At 33.7% G+C, this 16,197-nt stretch overlaps 1 protein-coding gene across 1 annotated transcript in view; it reads right to left on the reverse strand.

Moving 5' to 3' along the window:
- The window catches only part of TMCC3 (transmembrane and coiled-coil domain family 3), a 114,296-nt gene that overhangs the window by 10,468 nt on the left and 87,631 nt on the right, over positions 1-16,197 (reverse strand). Inside the window, exons 2-3 of the mRNA XM_052000584.1 lie at positions 11,251-12,146; positions 4,041-4,176 (exon numbers count right to left, since the gene is read on the reverse strand). Of these exons, the coding sequence (XP_051856544.1) occupies positions 4,041-4,176; positions 11,251-12,146 (1,032 nt within the window). The remainder of the gene's footprint in view (positions 1-4,040; positions 4,177-11,250; positions 12,147-16,197) is intronic.

Genomic DNA, 16,197 nt, shown 5'->3' on the forward strand with positions numbered 1-16,197 from the left:
TTTGGGGATTTCTTGGCAAAGATACTGGAGTGGTTTGTCATTACTTTTGCCAGCTCATTTTACAGATGGGGAAACTGAGGCAAACAGTGTTATGTAACACTTGATCCAGATAGATTATGCCTTGGATGGAAGCAGGAGTATGTTGATAAATGCTTAGTGACTGACTTTCTGAGAACAGAGGGCTTATTTTGAATCTGTTTTATAGTTTATCTGTATTACTAACATTATCTCCATCATTTCATTAAGTCTAGACAATTACCAGAACAATAAATCAAGCCCTAATTTATAGTATTTACTGATTCCCAAGGTTGGGTTTGTTTTTCAATTTTCAATTAATCCTTTTTTTTTTTTTTTTTTTAAAAGAAAAATAAACTCATATTCAATAGCTCAAGGTTAAATTCTGGAACAAGTAAGCAAAATTTGGCAAAAGCTTTACCCTTCAGGCCATTGCCCCAAGAAACATACTCCTTTAGTGGGTTCCCAAGGGTCTACTCATAGTGAAAATTTAATCCTTGATTGGTGCGAGCTTGCTCTAGCATATTTCTGGATGGAAGTATCGGGAAGATAAGAGAATATCTATTATATCACTACAGAATCACAGAACCGTAGTCAAAAGGCCCTCAGAGTCCTCTTAGTCCAACTCTTTCATTTTACAGATGAGGCCCAAAAAAGTTAAGTGATTGGGTCACACATGTAACACATAACATCTGGGACTTGAACCCAAGATCTCTCACTCAAAAGACACCGTTCTTTCTTGAGATATTTACATTTCAGAGAAGGGGGAAAAACCTCTTTCTATAAGCCAGAACTTTCAGGATCACAAATTTGAATAATTATTTTTCAGTGAACAGCTTTGTATTTTTTTCCCTTTATTTTAAGGTATGGCTTATTTTTAGACCAATATAAAGCCAGAGTAGTTTTGGGGGTCTCTGGTTCAAAATGTCAAGGATAGGAAACTGCCTTGCTCTGTGATTCTAATATGAAGCCGATTCTTGGTGCCTTGTGCTCAAGCAAGATCCTACCCCTCTAGAAATTTCATGGTGCCCATTTGCCTTAGGGTCTGCCAGTGTGTGGATTGCTCAATCATGTGGAATGTCCTAGTATGCAGATACATTTACCTATAACACAGAGCCTTCACTACCTAGTAGGTACAGCCCAGGTGTATTGTTTCCTTACTGTACCCTACCCTGGTCTGGTAATGTCAGCTACCGCCCTAATTATATGCTTCCCTTGTTTCTCTTGTCCCAACTCCACCCTTGTCCTCATCCTCCCATCCCATATGTCTTAAGTCTTAACCTGTGAAAGTTAAAACACACCCATAATAAAAAAAAGTCCAAGTCTTTTGACACCAACAATTTTAACACCAACAATTTAAACAATTTTAAACACTAACCTCAAAGGTAGGGGAAACAAGCAATTAATCAACAAGCATTTATTAAGATCCTACTATATATGAATTACTACACTAGAGATACATACTTCAAAGTCAAATAATTTGGGTTCTCAAGGAATTCAAATTCTATCAGATGAGGGAAGCGTATTCTTGGAAATGGAAGCATTTGGTCTAGTTTGATCTAGAAAAACTCTAAGGTTTTTCCTGGCCCTAATAGTCTATGATATGTGTATATATATGCATAAATGTGTGGAACAAAATGGATAGGGAGGAGAAGAATAAAATATCCACTGCAAGCATGGAGAGCCTTGAATATTAGTCAATGAAGTTTGGGCTTTACCCTGCAGATAATAATAGGGAAGTATTGAAAGTCTGTAAAAAGGGAGGGGGATGTAAGGGATATGGTCCAATGGTGGCTTGAGGGAAAGGGACCAGGGAAATCTTTCTAGGTGAAGGCCAGTGAGGAGCCAGCATGAAGGGAAGGAGAAAATGAAGGAAGGGAAAGATGTTAGGTCACAGAATCACAGAACTAGAGTTGGAAGCATGAGGACACTTGCCCAAGATCACACAGCTAATGTGTCAGAGATAAGATTTCAACCCAAGCCTCCTCACCTTCAAGCCCAGTGTCCTATCCCCCCCTTTCACACAAGAGGTAACAGAGATTAATGGCCTTCAATGGAGAAGTTCAGGAGGCAGTTCTGAGGGGTCTCTAGAACTTAGGAAAGAGGCCAGGAAAAGATCGATAGATTATGGATACAGAGGTGATGGAGGAAGCTGTGGCGTAGTGAGATTTCCAGGGGATTAAGTGTAGAGAGAGGAAAAAGGTCAAGGACACACCTTTGAGGACTTGTACTATCTGAAACTTGGAGATAAAACTATGAACATGTTTCATGGAACCACCAGGTATAAATGCTCTAAAGTAAGTAAGCTTCCTCTCTGAAAAGATTTCATAGCACTATAATCAAACTTGTTTTCTATTTGAAAACATTATCTGTCAGTGAGCATTTATAAATTACTTACTATGTACTAGGTATTAGGAATAGAAATATAAAAACAAAACCAATGGCTGCCCTCAGAAAGCTTACATTCTGGTGGAAAGATTAGTTTAAATATGGCAATTAATCCTATTCAGTCCAACCCAACAAGTATTTTATTAACTGCCTACTATATGTGAGATATAAATAGGTTTTTAAAAACTACAAAACAGCACCTGCCCTCAGAGGGTTTTTCTTCTGTGAAAAGATCATATGTTGATTAAATCCAATTCAGTCTAGTCCAGCAAGTCCAATATTTATAAATCTTCTCCTATGTTCTAGGTATTAGGGCTATAAAGACAAAAAGGATACTATCCCTAGCCTAAAAGTCTTACAGTCTATATCAAGACTTGCTCTACCTACCACCAATCTAAATTTATCCATTCTTTTAGGCCTAGCTCATGTCTTATATTCTCCATGAAACTTTCTCCATCTCTAGCTCATGCTACTTTTTCTGAATTCCCAAGAACTTTCAAGAAATACCCTCAGGGCAGGTAGGTGCTGAAGTAGATAGAGTTCCAGTTCTGAAGTCAGGAGGACCTAAGTTCAAATCTGGTCTCAGACACTTTAACACTTTCTAGTTGTGTAACCCTGGGCAAGTCACTTAACCCCAATTGCCTTGGCAAAAAAAAAAAAAAAAAAGAAAGAAAGAAAAGAAAAGAAAAAAGAAATAAAGAAAAGAAATACTTTCTTTTGAATTGTATTTCTGGTTCCATACCATAAGTTGTCAAATAACCATAAGGACATAGTATGCTTGTTATATTTGTTACTGGAGACACAAAGAAAAAAAAATCTTAAAATGAAATAATTTTTGCTCTCAAGGAGATATTACATTTAGCATCATTTGATAAGTATTCTAAATGTACACCAGTCTCTTTTCCCCAACTAGAGAATAAGCTTCTTCAGGGTAAGAATTATGTCATCTCTTTCCTCAAATTTATATCCCCTCAAAATATTTTATGTTCCCTGAATGAAGAAATTCCTTGACGGTAGGGACTAGTTCATTTTTGTTTTCTCAATGCCTAGAAGAGGGCTGAAAATACAGTAGGTACATAATAAATAATTCTTAGGTCAGTGATCCTTTGTTTTATAGCTATGCTAATAGAACCCTGTACACGGTATATGTTTAATAGACATTTGTTTACCTGATCAGAGCATTCTAAGAAAGAATGAATCTCTACTTCCTGTTTGGAAAGGGAGAGAGGAAATATGTGTTGACTGACGGTAGAGGTTTGGAAATTGTGGTCCCATAACTATACTCCTTAGGGTTGTAAAAGAAAAAGAAAAAGTGAAAAAATTCACTTTCTCCAAGTAAATGAAAGCTTGTGCCTATATCTGAATTAAGGAAGAATTTCTAAGTCAGTAGATCAAAGGCTGGAGTGAACCATCCTTCCTTCCTTCCTCTCTGTAGAAAAATTGGGGAGGGAAGCAGAGACAGTGGATGTAAAATGTTGCATCTTCTGGCATATAGACAATTCATTGGTTTTGCTCAAATGTTCTGCTAGGAAGGTTTTCAATGTGAGGAGGGGAAGAGGCAATATCCAGAATTAACTATGATGATAAAACAAAAAGCATCAGACTAATTAAAAAAAATAGATCATTAAGGGTTTTACCTGAACATCTTGAGACCTTTCATAAGCCTGGTAAGCCACCTTCTCTTCTATGCTGGCAAGTTCTTGCTTCAGGTTGGTGGTCTCATGCTGGTGAAGATCTGTCAAGTCATGAAGCTGATCTTCTAGTCTCTCATACCTTTTCAAAATAGAGAAACCAGTGTCAATATACCTTTTTTGGAAAGGTCTCCATGTAGTATAATTATGAAGCCAAATAGTGGTCTTTTAAAAATTCTACCTGAGGAAAGCAGAAAGCTGGAAACCATTTTTACAGCCAGTGTTTCTAATAAAGAGGTCATTTCTCAAATCTATAAGTGAATTGGATCAAATTTATAAGAATACAAGTCATTCTCCAATTGATAAATGATCAAGAATATGAATAGGCAGTTTTCAGAGGGAGATATTAAAACTACAGTCATATGAAAAAATGCAAATTAAAACAATTCTGAAGTACCATCTCACACTTATTCAGATTGGTCAATATGACAGAAAAGGAAAATGATAATGTTGGAAAAGATGGCATTGTTGGTGGAGTTGTGAACTGATGTAACCATTCTGGAGAATAATTTAGAACCGTGCCTGAAGGGCTGTAAAACTGTGCATGCCCCTTTAATTTAGCAATACCACTATTGGGTCATTAAAAAGGGGGAAAAGACCCCCATTACATCTTTTTGTAGTGGCAAAGAATTGGAAATTGAGGGGATGCCAATCAACTGGAGAACAGCTGAACAAGCTGTGGTGCATGGATGTAATGGAATACTATAAATGATGATCAAGACGATTTCCGAAAAACCTGGAAAGACATATATAAACTGATGCTGAGTGAAGTAAGCAGAACCAAAAGAACACTGTACACAGTTACAGCAACACTGCAATGATCAGCTATGATTGATTTAGTTCTTCTCAGCATTATAGTGATCCAAGACAATTCCAAAAGACTCATAATGGAAAATATTATCCTAACCCAGAGAAAGAACCATGGAGTCTGAGTGAAGATTGAAGCATACAATTTCCAATTTTTTTTTTGCTTGTGGTTTTTCCCTTTTGTTCTGATTTTCTTTAACAACATGACTAATGAGGAAATATGTTTCACATGATATATATATACAAAATGTATTATATATAATAATTGTACATATAATACATATATTATATGCCTAATATATAATACTATATATATAATGATATATAATCATGTGATCTATCTATATATATCTATATATAAGTATAACCTATATCATATGTATAAGAAAAACCTATATATGTAATCTCTATGTAAGTACAACATATCAAATTGCTTGTTGTCTTGGGGAGGGTGGAGGGAAGAGAGGGAGAAAAATATGGAACTCAAAATCTTACAAAAATAAATTTTGAAAATTATCTTTACATGCAATTGGAAAAAATATTAAGTGAAAAAAGTTTATGAATAATTAAAAATTCCACTCTAATTAATTTTTTTAATCCCTTACCCAGTCATGCTTCTCTCCTGATGAGATTTTTCTTTTAACAAATGAAAAGATGAAATGGAAAAGAGGGAGAGAGGGAGACTTATCTACAAAAAAAGAAGTCTAACTGGAACATCAGATCATATTCTGGTTAAAACTTGTTTTCCTGAGGTGGAAGAAAGATGTTTGATTACACAGAACCCAAGTTCTGTAGGTTAGAAGAAGATGAGTGTTCTGGTGTTTCTTTGTCCTAACTCCAAAGACTTTTTCATTTACTGGCTTTTTCTTCTTATTTCCAGTCTCTGCCAGATTCCTCACACCCCACTAAAAATCTCATCAGGAGAATCTCTTTCTGCTCAAATGCCAAGTGGCCATAATGAAGACAAGAACAGATTTCATCAGCTAATGCATTTTGCCAAGGCTCAGTATGAATAGAAGACTGCCTTAGGATGGATTTCAGAATAATAAAAAGGCTACATCCTGTTGGCACCCATCTTGCCTGGATGCCTATACCTTTCTCTGCTCTGCCACTTGTGAAAAGGAGTTTCACCGTTATGGATTTCACATACCATAAAGCCCCAAGTGCCCAAATACAACAATCTCAAAACCAAGTCCCTGGATCACTCTGATCTCTTGCAAAATGGGGACCAGAAACTTTTCTAAAGGGTTACTGAGAATCTTACAAAAGATAAAGTATATAAAATTACAATCAGTAGATTTCAATTGTTGTGATTATTACAATTGAATTTACTCTGGACTTTGGTCTCAAGATCATTGGAAACCACGGTAAGGTTTTATAGTATCTCTATCCAATTTGAAATAAACTGGAGTTTGGACCAAAGAGAAATATAGATTGTTACAAAAGACAAACTGCTCATCCCAATATATGGAAAGTTTCAAGGTCTCACAAATTCTGGTGCTATTTTTTTTTTGGTAGGGGAGGACAGACAATATCTGTGATTTCATTGGTATAAAGAATTCCCAGGTTGGTAACTCTTTTCACCACAGATCAACATTTTAAAAAGATACTGAATTCTCTTTAGAATACTGAATTCTTTATATCTATTGATATGTAATATAAAAGAATAGCCTCAAGGCATGAGGAGTTAGATGTCATTTAGTAGTAGATATCAGAAAGGAGAATTTTAATCTGTTTTCCTGATTGCAAATCCAGACCTGGAATCCTCAGAAGCCATGATGCCCGAAACATCAAATATATTTTTCAAACTTTAGATAATAATTTTTCATATTTAGATAGGAAGATTCTTGAGGGGAGGAACTATCTTTTGCCTCTTTTTGTATCTGCAGTGCTTAGTAGAGTACATGGTACTTAATAGTGGCTTAACAAATATCTATTGATTATATATTGATTGATGTTCTGGAAAATCAAACCAAACCAGATGCATGTCTGGGGACATACATGTTCAAGTACACAAAGACACATACGTGATGAACAGTTTGTTTATATCAGAATTTTTTTAAAGAACAAAAATAGCTCTTAAAACTAAAATTAATCCCCATTCTTGGGGGTTAGAAGATTCACCTTGTAGGTTGATTACAGTGAAGTATGATAAAAAGGAGTTAGGACAGTCTTGGTTTAAACATCATGACCTGACTAAGTTATTTAACCTAAGACTCAGTTTCCTCAACCATAAAATATGAATAATACTTATACCTTTCAATTTATAGGTTGATGTGAGACTCAAATGAGATTGTCTATGGAAATAAGTATAGATAATGAAATATTCTCTGATATATGGAAAATGCTTTGCAAATTCTAAGATACTATATAAAGTCAGCTAATCTTATTATAGTTAATTTTGCTTTTTATCTGAATCTGTTTTAACCAGTGTAGGGAAATCCTATAATGAAAATTCCGTCTGTCAACAGTAACTAGTAATTCACTGATAATTTATGGTCTCAGAAAATAGTCTGGAATAATGAGAGGTTAAGTGATCATTTGCCTAGGAAGGGTCAGCACCAGAATTTCAACCCAGATCTTCCTGCCTTGCAAAACTTGTTAAGAATGATATCATGTCAGATTTGTAAGGAATGAGGTGGCTCAATGGGTAAAAGCCAGCTTTGGAGTAAAGAAGACTTGATACATGCTAGGTGACTCTGAATAAGTTATTTAATCTACCAGTGCCCCCCAGGTAATTATGAAGACTTGTTGGAGACCATTTGCCAACTAGTACTAATTGGTGAAGTTTCCTCATTGTAAAAGAATCCTTCCCCATCCCCTTAAGATTTTTACTATTATCCCCTATCATTAGAATGCAAACTTGAGGAAAGGGATTTTTTGGTTTGTTTGGTTTTTAAGGGGAAAGGGAAAATCCCTAGGACATCTCTTTGTAGGCAATAAATAAATACCTGGTGAATTGAATTACTTTATTTATTTTTAAATTTTTATTTTTGTTACATTATTTAATATTAAAAACATTTTTGCTGTCAAGTAATAGAGTACCTTATTTGGTCCTCATAACAATCTGTACCATTATGACTCCCATTTTGTCAATGAGGAAAAAATTTGACAGTGACTTTGGAAAAGAGATGAAAAATGATAGGATCATAGATATAAAGTTAGAAGACCCTTTAGAAGTCATCTAGTCCACAGGAGGAAACTGAGGCTGCGAGAATCATAACATTATAAGAGCTAATCATCCCTCATGCTTTGATAAAGCATCAAGTCCAAAGTAAGACTGAGAATAAGTATTAGGAGGAACTTATGTATCTAAATTCAAAGTCAGTGCTTTTTCCACTGTAGTACCACTGAAGATACATGATCCATCTATCAAGATAAATATAGAGAGACAGAGAAAGAGAGATTAATGTAAAATTTTGGACATATTAAAACCCATTTTAAAATTTAATGAATTTTGTTAAATTAAAATTTAATAAATTTAAGTTGAAAACTTAATGAATTTTATTATTAAATTAAAATTTAATGAATTTTAAATTTAAAAAAATTAAAAATTTTAAACATTTTTAAAAGTAAAATTTTAAATATTTTAAACATATTTAAAAACAGAGTTATGCTAATTTAGATCCTTAAACTTTACAGATTTAGATATAATGCTTACATTATGTTACATTATATACAAATATATAACTACATTACATATTTAGGTATAATGCTTATAATATATCATAATGTAATATAATAATATAATGCTTATATAATACATAGCATTATATATGTATATAAGTGTGGACACCTTCCCATATATAACGTATATGTATATGTAAATTAATGTAAGATTTTGGACATTTAAAACCTATTTTAAAATTTAATAAATTTAAGTTTAAAACTTAATGATTTTATTATTAAATTAAAATTTAATGAATTTTAAATTTTAAAAAATTAAAATATTTTAAACATTTTTAAAAGTAAAATTTTAAATATTTTAAATATATTTAAAAACAGAGTTATGCTAATCTAAGACCTTAAGCTTTGCAGATTTAGATATAATGCTTACATTATATTACATTATATAAAAATATATAATTACATTATATATTTAGATATAATGCTTATATTATATTACATTATATAAAAATATATAATTACATTATATATTTAGATATAATGCTTATAATATATCATAATGTAATATAATAATATAATGCTTATATAATACATAGCATTATATATGTATATAAGTGTGGACACCTTCATATATATATATATATATATATATATATATATATATATATGTATGTATGTATATGTAAATTAATGTAAGATTTTGGACATTTAAAACCTATTTTAAAATTTAATGAGTTTTATTAAATTAAAATTTAATGAATTTTATTAAATTAAAATTTAATAAATTTAAGTTAAAATTTTAAAGATTTTATTATTAAATTAAAATGTAATGAATTAGTAAAATTTTAAATATTTTAAAAATATTTAAAAACAGAGTTATGCTAACCTAGGACCTTAAGCTTTGCAGATTTAGATATAATGCTTATATTATATTATATACAAATATATAATTACATTATATACTTAGGTACAATGCTTATAATGTAATATAATAATATAATGCTTATATAATACATAGCATTATATATACACACACATTATAAGTGTGGACACCTCCCTATATATATGTATGTATATATGTATATGTATATATAAATTAATGTAAGATTTTGGACATTTAAAACCTATTTTAAAATTTAATGAGTTTTATTAAATTAAAATTTAATAAATTTAAGTTAAAATTTTAAAGATTTTATTATTAAATTAAAATGTAATGAATTAGTAAAATTTTAAATATTTTAAAAATATTTAAAAACAGAGTTATGCTAACCTAGGACCTTAAGCTTTGCAGATTTAGATATAATGCTTATATTATATTATATACAAATATATAATTACATTATATACTTAGGTACAATGCTTATAATGTAATATAATAATATAATGCTTATATAATACATAGCATTATATATACACACACATATAAGTGTGGACACCTCCCTATATATATGTATGTATATGTATATGTATATATAAATTAATGTAAGATTTTGGACATTTAAAACCTATTTTAAAATTTAATGAGTTTTATTAAATTAAAATTTAATAAATTTAAGTTAAAAGTTTAATGATTTTATTATTAAATTAAAATGTAATGAATTAGTAAAATTTTAAATATTTTAAAAATATTTAAAAACAGAGTTATGCTAACTTAGGATCTTAAGCTTTGCAGATTTAGCTATAATGCTTATATTACATTATATTATATACAAATATATAATTACATTATATACTTAGGTACAATGCTTATAATGTAATATAATAATATAATGCTTATATAATACATAGCATTATATATACACACACATTATAAGTGTGGATACCTCCCTATATATATGTATGTATATATGTATATATATATATATATAAATTAATGTAAGATTTTGGACATTTAAAACCTATTTTAAAATTTAATGAGTTTTATTAAATTAAAATTTAATAAATTTAAGTTTAAAACTTAATGATTTAATATTAAATTAAAATTTAATGAATTTTAAATTTTAAAAAATTAAAATATTTTAAACATTTTTGGAAGTAAAATTTTAAATATTTTAAACATTTAAAAACAGAGTTATGCTAACCTAGGACCTTAAGCTTTGCAGATTTAGATATACTGCTTACATTACATTACATTATATACAAATGTATATACAAATATTACATACAAATATATCATTATATTATATAATTAGATACAATGCTTATATTATAATATATAATAATATAATGCTTATATAATGCATAGCATTATATATGTATATAAGTGTGGACACTCCCCATATATATGTATGTATGTATATGTATATATAAATTAATGTAAGATTTTGGACATTTAAAACCTATTTTAAAATTTAATGAATTTTATTATTAAATTAAAAATCAATGAATTTTAAATTTAAATAAAATTTAAAATATTTAAACCTATTTTTAAAAGTAAAATTTTAAACATTTAAAAAGTTATGTGAACCTAGAACTTAAAACCTTGCAGTTTTTAGAGACACATAGCACACCCATCCACCTGTATACTGTTGCTGTCACAAACTGAGAGACATTCTTAGAGACGGGCCATCCAGAAAAGGACCATCCCCACATATCCATGGAAACCATCCCCACCAGGACATCCTCTAACAAGAACAGGCCCTCTGTGGTCACGTATGCTCGCCTCGTGAATCTATCCATCTGCTTCTGCCAGAACAGAGCGTGCCTAAGGCCGGGACAATACCTGTATCGTTCCTCTTGCAAGGTCTGAGAAATGAAGCTGTATTCTCTTTTGAACTGCCCCTTTAGAGATTCAATGTCCTCTGCCAGTTGCGTCTGGGTCTCCTTAATCTCCCGTAGCTCCTCCAAGATCATGGCCAGCTTCCCTTGGCTGCTTAGAGTATTCGTGCCCCCGGTCCCAAAGGACTGGTTGCCGTTACTGTCCGCAGAGCCCGACGTGCCACTGGAACACTCATCGTCACTCCCGTATTTGGGCTTGGTCACAATGGTGGCACTGCCCCCGTAGGCTCTCGAGCTGGCCTCGGGCCTGAACTCTTCCAAGGAGCTCTTCATGTGGGCGATGTTATCTGCGCTGCCAAATTTGTTGCGGATCAGATTGGCAAACTCCCTGGACTTGTTGAAAACAAACACGGGCGGCGTCAGGGAGACCCCCGGCACCCCCGACTTCCCACTCTCCATCCCTTGGCCGGCCGGCCGAGATTTACCGTGGCCATCCTTCAGGTTGTCCCTGGCATTGTCCTTTGAGGTGCGAGAGGTGCCGTTCTGTTCGATTTCCCGGAGCTTCCTGTGGTACTGCTCCAGTTTCTTCTGGAGCTGGGCGATGGAATGGGCCGACTTCTGGTTCTTTTTCTCAAAGACCTGCTTGATGCGTCCAGCCTGCTGCTTGTCCGCACTGTTCACAAGCTTGAGGTACTCGGCCACATTCCCATCGCGGGACGTCTGCTCGATCCTGATCTGTTCAGTCACTTTGAGAATCTTTTGTCTCAAGCTGTCCGCCGTGAGCTTGACCTTGTGAAAGTCCAAGATGCCATCAGGGACATCAAAGTTGAGATTGGTGTCGGATCCCCCACGGCGAATGTTGAGGGGAAGGCTCAGAGTATTCATGTCATGCCTTTCCACCTGAAAGAATCAAAATAAAGAATATTTATTATTAAAATAAAATAATATTTTAAATTATTAATGTTATTCAATTTAATGGAATAATTAAATGAATAAAAACCCTATAAAATATCCCATAAGATACTTTAAAAATAAATAATTTTAATATGAAAGAAAAATGAAATATTAAAAAAAAAACCAAATTGTTCTTGTTTCCTTCCTTCCTCCACATCTTAAAGTTATAAAATCACAAAGAAATTGTACGTATTCTTTTTTTTTCCTTTGTCAAGGGATAAAGTTTATTATAATCATAATGCCATTACAAAAGCAAGCTTTTTTTTTTTTTTTTTTTTTTTTGCTGAGGCAATTGGGGTTAAGTGATTTGTCCAAGGTCACACAGCTAGATGTCAGGGATCCTCAAACTTTTTAAATAGGGGGCCAGTTCACAGTCCCTCAGACTGTTGGAGAGCCAGACTATAGTAAAAACAAAAGCTTTGTTTTGTGGGCTTTAAATAAAGAAACTTCATAGTCCTGTGTGAGGGGGATAATCATCCTCAGCTGCCAAATCTGGCCTGCGGGCCGTAGTTTGAGGATCCCTGTATTAAGTGTTTGAGGTCACATTTGAACTCAGGGCCAGTGCTCTATCCATTGTGCCATCTAGCTGTCCCTTAGCAGACTGTATTTCTAAAGAAAATTAGCAGAGAAACAGAAGCTAGAAGACCCATTTATCCGGCTTCTATCATAGATAGTACATAATTTTTGAAATCAGAGCTGTGGTATTCTAAATGGTCAATAATCAAGAGAATAAGAGTTGCTAGCTACCATTAAGAACTCACTTCAGGGTAGCCTGACTCTGCCTTCATCAAGGTGTGTTCATTGAATGATTCACTGTCTCTCTGTCTAATCAGGGAACAGCTACTGGTCTTGACAGAAGAAAGCTGTGAATGAGAATGAGGTCACCATTTAGTCTGGGGCTTTTCCAGGTGCCCAGGTAACTAGGGATCTCTGCCCTACCCACTCTGACATCCACTGATATGAGTCAAACTAAAGAGTCTCTTTAAAGGGTGAACAGAAGAAAGAATGAAAAAAATAATCCATTTGGATTCAAGTTCCCAAGACCATCAGTGCCAGAAAGTTTGTTTTCTGTAATGGATTCTGTAAACAAAGTGGTGACATAATGGGATGAAGTTAGGTTAATTAGGATAATTAAATAATACAAAGGCACTCTTGCAAACTGAAATAAGAGAAAACTCAACAGGAATTTCCTGTCCAGAGCAACAAGAATGAAAACACTATTTCTGTAGTGGGTGATTTACTTCCAACATGGATTAGATCTTAGGGTCTCACTTTACAGATGGGGAAACTGAGGCTGAGAGACATGAAAAGGTATGGAGTGTCAGAGGTATGGATCCAATTACTAGAAATGCAATGGGCTACTTTATTCCCTGAATGCTTAAAGAGTTAAAGTCTGAAGGGAAAGACTGAGCATCCCAAAAAGGTGATTTTTAATCCCACAGAAATAGATAATAGAAGTGTTGGAATTGCCCAAAGATACGCAACTTTTCTAGACCTTAGTTCCCTTGCCTATAAATGAGGACATTGGATTGGGTGACTTTTTAGGTCATCTTTCCAGTATGAAATATTTGCTCTTCAACCACATTTTATTGACCTATAAATCTTTAATAACGACGGGGCAATTAAGTCTTTGCTACTAGGTGCCAACGTGAGGATGGAGTATATATTCCTCTTCCGACGATGGTTCTCTACCAACCATCCCTGTATCTCACATTTCTCCACTGGCCCAAAGCCATGAGTTCTCAGTCACTCTGACTCTATCACCTGCCTTTAAGATCATGTCTCTTCCTCCCATGTTTACCTTCCTCCACCTGCTGCTTCCCAAACTATTTCTTTTTTAAATTATTTTTATTTTTTTTCCATAGCTTTTTATTTACAAGTTCTATACATGGGTAATTTTACAGCATTAACAATTGCCAAACCTTTTGTTCCAATTTTTCCCCTCCTTCCCCCCATCCCCTCCCCTAGATGGCAGGATGACCAGTAGATGCTAGATATATTAAAGTATAAATTAGATACACCATAAGTATACATGACCAAACCGTTACTTTTCTGTACAAAAAGAATCAGACTCTGAAATATTGTACAATTAGCTTATGAAGGAAATAGAAAATGCAGGCAGGCAAAAACATAGGCTTCCCAAACTATTTCAAAGGGTTGGGTAATTGGAGAAGTGAGGGTGGTCCTGTTGCCAGTTGTGCTAGGAAGGGTACAGACTAGACTCTCTCGAGGGCACCCCTTAACGTAATCGTTCCTCAATTTGTCCTAGACAGCTTAGTCCTTGGATGTGACCTGCATACTAGGTACTATCAGTGAATTTCAGCAAGAGTCTCCAAAGAAAAAAGACAAAAAAATATAAGATGGATCTTATTTAGAAATAGAAATCCCTTAAATCAAATGAAGAATTACCCTCACACACAGGTTCAAAAAGAATCTAAGAAGAGCTAATACATTTAAATGCAATGGATTACCTTTTGTCAAGGGACTTGTGAATGGACCTCGCATTTAAATGTGACATTACCATAATTATCATGGTTAATGTGGAAATAAACGTTTTGCATGACTTCACATGTATAACTGATATCATATTGGCTTGCCTTCTCCATGGGTGGAAGGGATAGAAATTAGAACTCCCAATTTTTTTTTTTAAATTAATGTTATTGTAAATAGAAGAGAAAAGAGAAAAGCAATATGAGCATCAGTTTTTCAAGTTTCAGGGCTTCACTGGCTTTTAATATTCAGTCTTAAAATGTCTTAAAATATTTCAAAGCACCTTAAAAATATTGTTTCATATTGAAGAGACATATTGGCAGTTCAGATGACAGAGAAGTTGGATAATGATCTTTCTTCCCACACACCATGGATTTTTCCATGGATATGAAGCATAGTTCTGCTGGCAAGACTTAGGTGGAAGGCAAGAAGAGCAACGAGACAAAGGATGACCAGAATGAAAAATGGAACCTATATGGGAATGTTGAAGCATCGGGGAGTGGGGTAGGGCAAGAAGGCAGATCTAATCAAACAAGATAATCATGATCTTATTATTAAGAATAAGGGGATAAATATAATAATATAAAATAAATAATAAAAATTAAAGAGAATAAATCCTTTAAAATCAAGCCTTTATATAGCAGCCAGTGTGGTGCTTAATAAGGAAGGGAAAAGGAATAAGCATTTATATAGCACCTACTGTATGCTAGGTCTTTTCTCCTATGATATTGTAAGCTTCTTGAGAGCAGGGCCTGAGCACTTAGCACAGTACCTGGGACATAGTACGTGCATAATAAATGTTTATTGACTGACTTCAAATCTAGTCTGTCTGATACAAACTATGTGATGTAGGCCTTTGATTGGGGCCAGTTTCTTTAACTATAAAAACAAAAGTATTAGACTTATGATTCATAGCTTCAAGAAGGCAGACTAGGTATAAACCTAGTCATAGGTTCCCTGCCCCATTAGCCAAGCCTGCTTAATTCTTCCTCCACAGCCTCTCTTTTTCTCTTCTCTCCTTTCCCATGGCCATCACTTTAGTTCCATTTCTGGATTACTACAATAGCTTAATTGATCTCCTTCCACTCTCTCCTGACTCCAATCTATCCTTCACACACCTGCCAAATTGATATTCTTAAAGCACATCTTCCTGAGTTCAAATCTGCCCTCAGACAACTCACTAGATGTGTGACCCTAGTAAAGTCACGTAATCCCCTTTGCCTCAGTTTCCTCATCTGTAAAATAAGCTGGAGCAAGAAATAGGGAACTACTCCAATATTTTTGCTAAGAAACTCCCCAAAGAGGTCACCGATAATCAGACATGACTGAAAAATGACTCAGCTATAGCAATAAAAGCACAGGTGGCTGGCTCTCTGCTGCTTTAGGAATAAAAGGCAATCATAATCTTTCACACTCAAGCTCCAATCTTCCAGGCTTAATTCACACAACCTCCCCTCCCTTATTCTCTAGTCTAGCCAGGATGATATACCTGATGTTTTCAGGACTG

Source organism: Antechinus flavipes, chromosome 5, assembly GCF_016432865.1.
Source record: "Antechinus flavipes isolate AdamAnt ecotype Samford, QLD, Australia chromosome 5, AdamAnt_v2, whole genome shotgun sequence".
Lineage (NCBI taxonomy): Eukaryota > Metazoa > Chordata > Mammalia > Dasyuromorphia > Dasyuridae > Antechinus > Antechinus flavipes.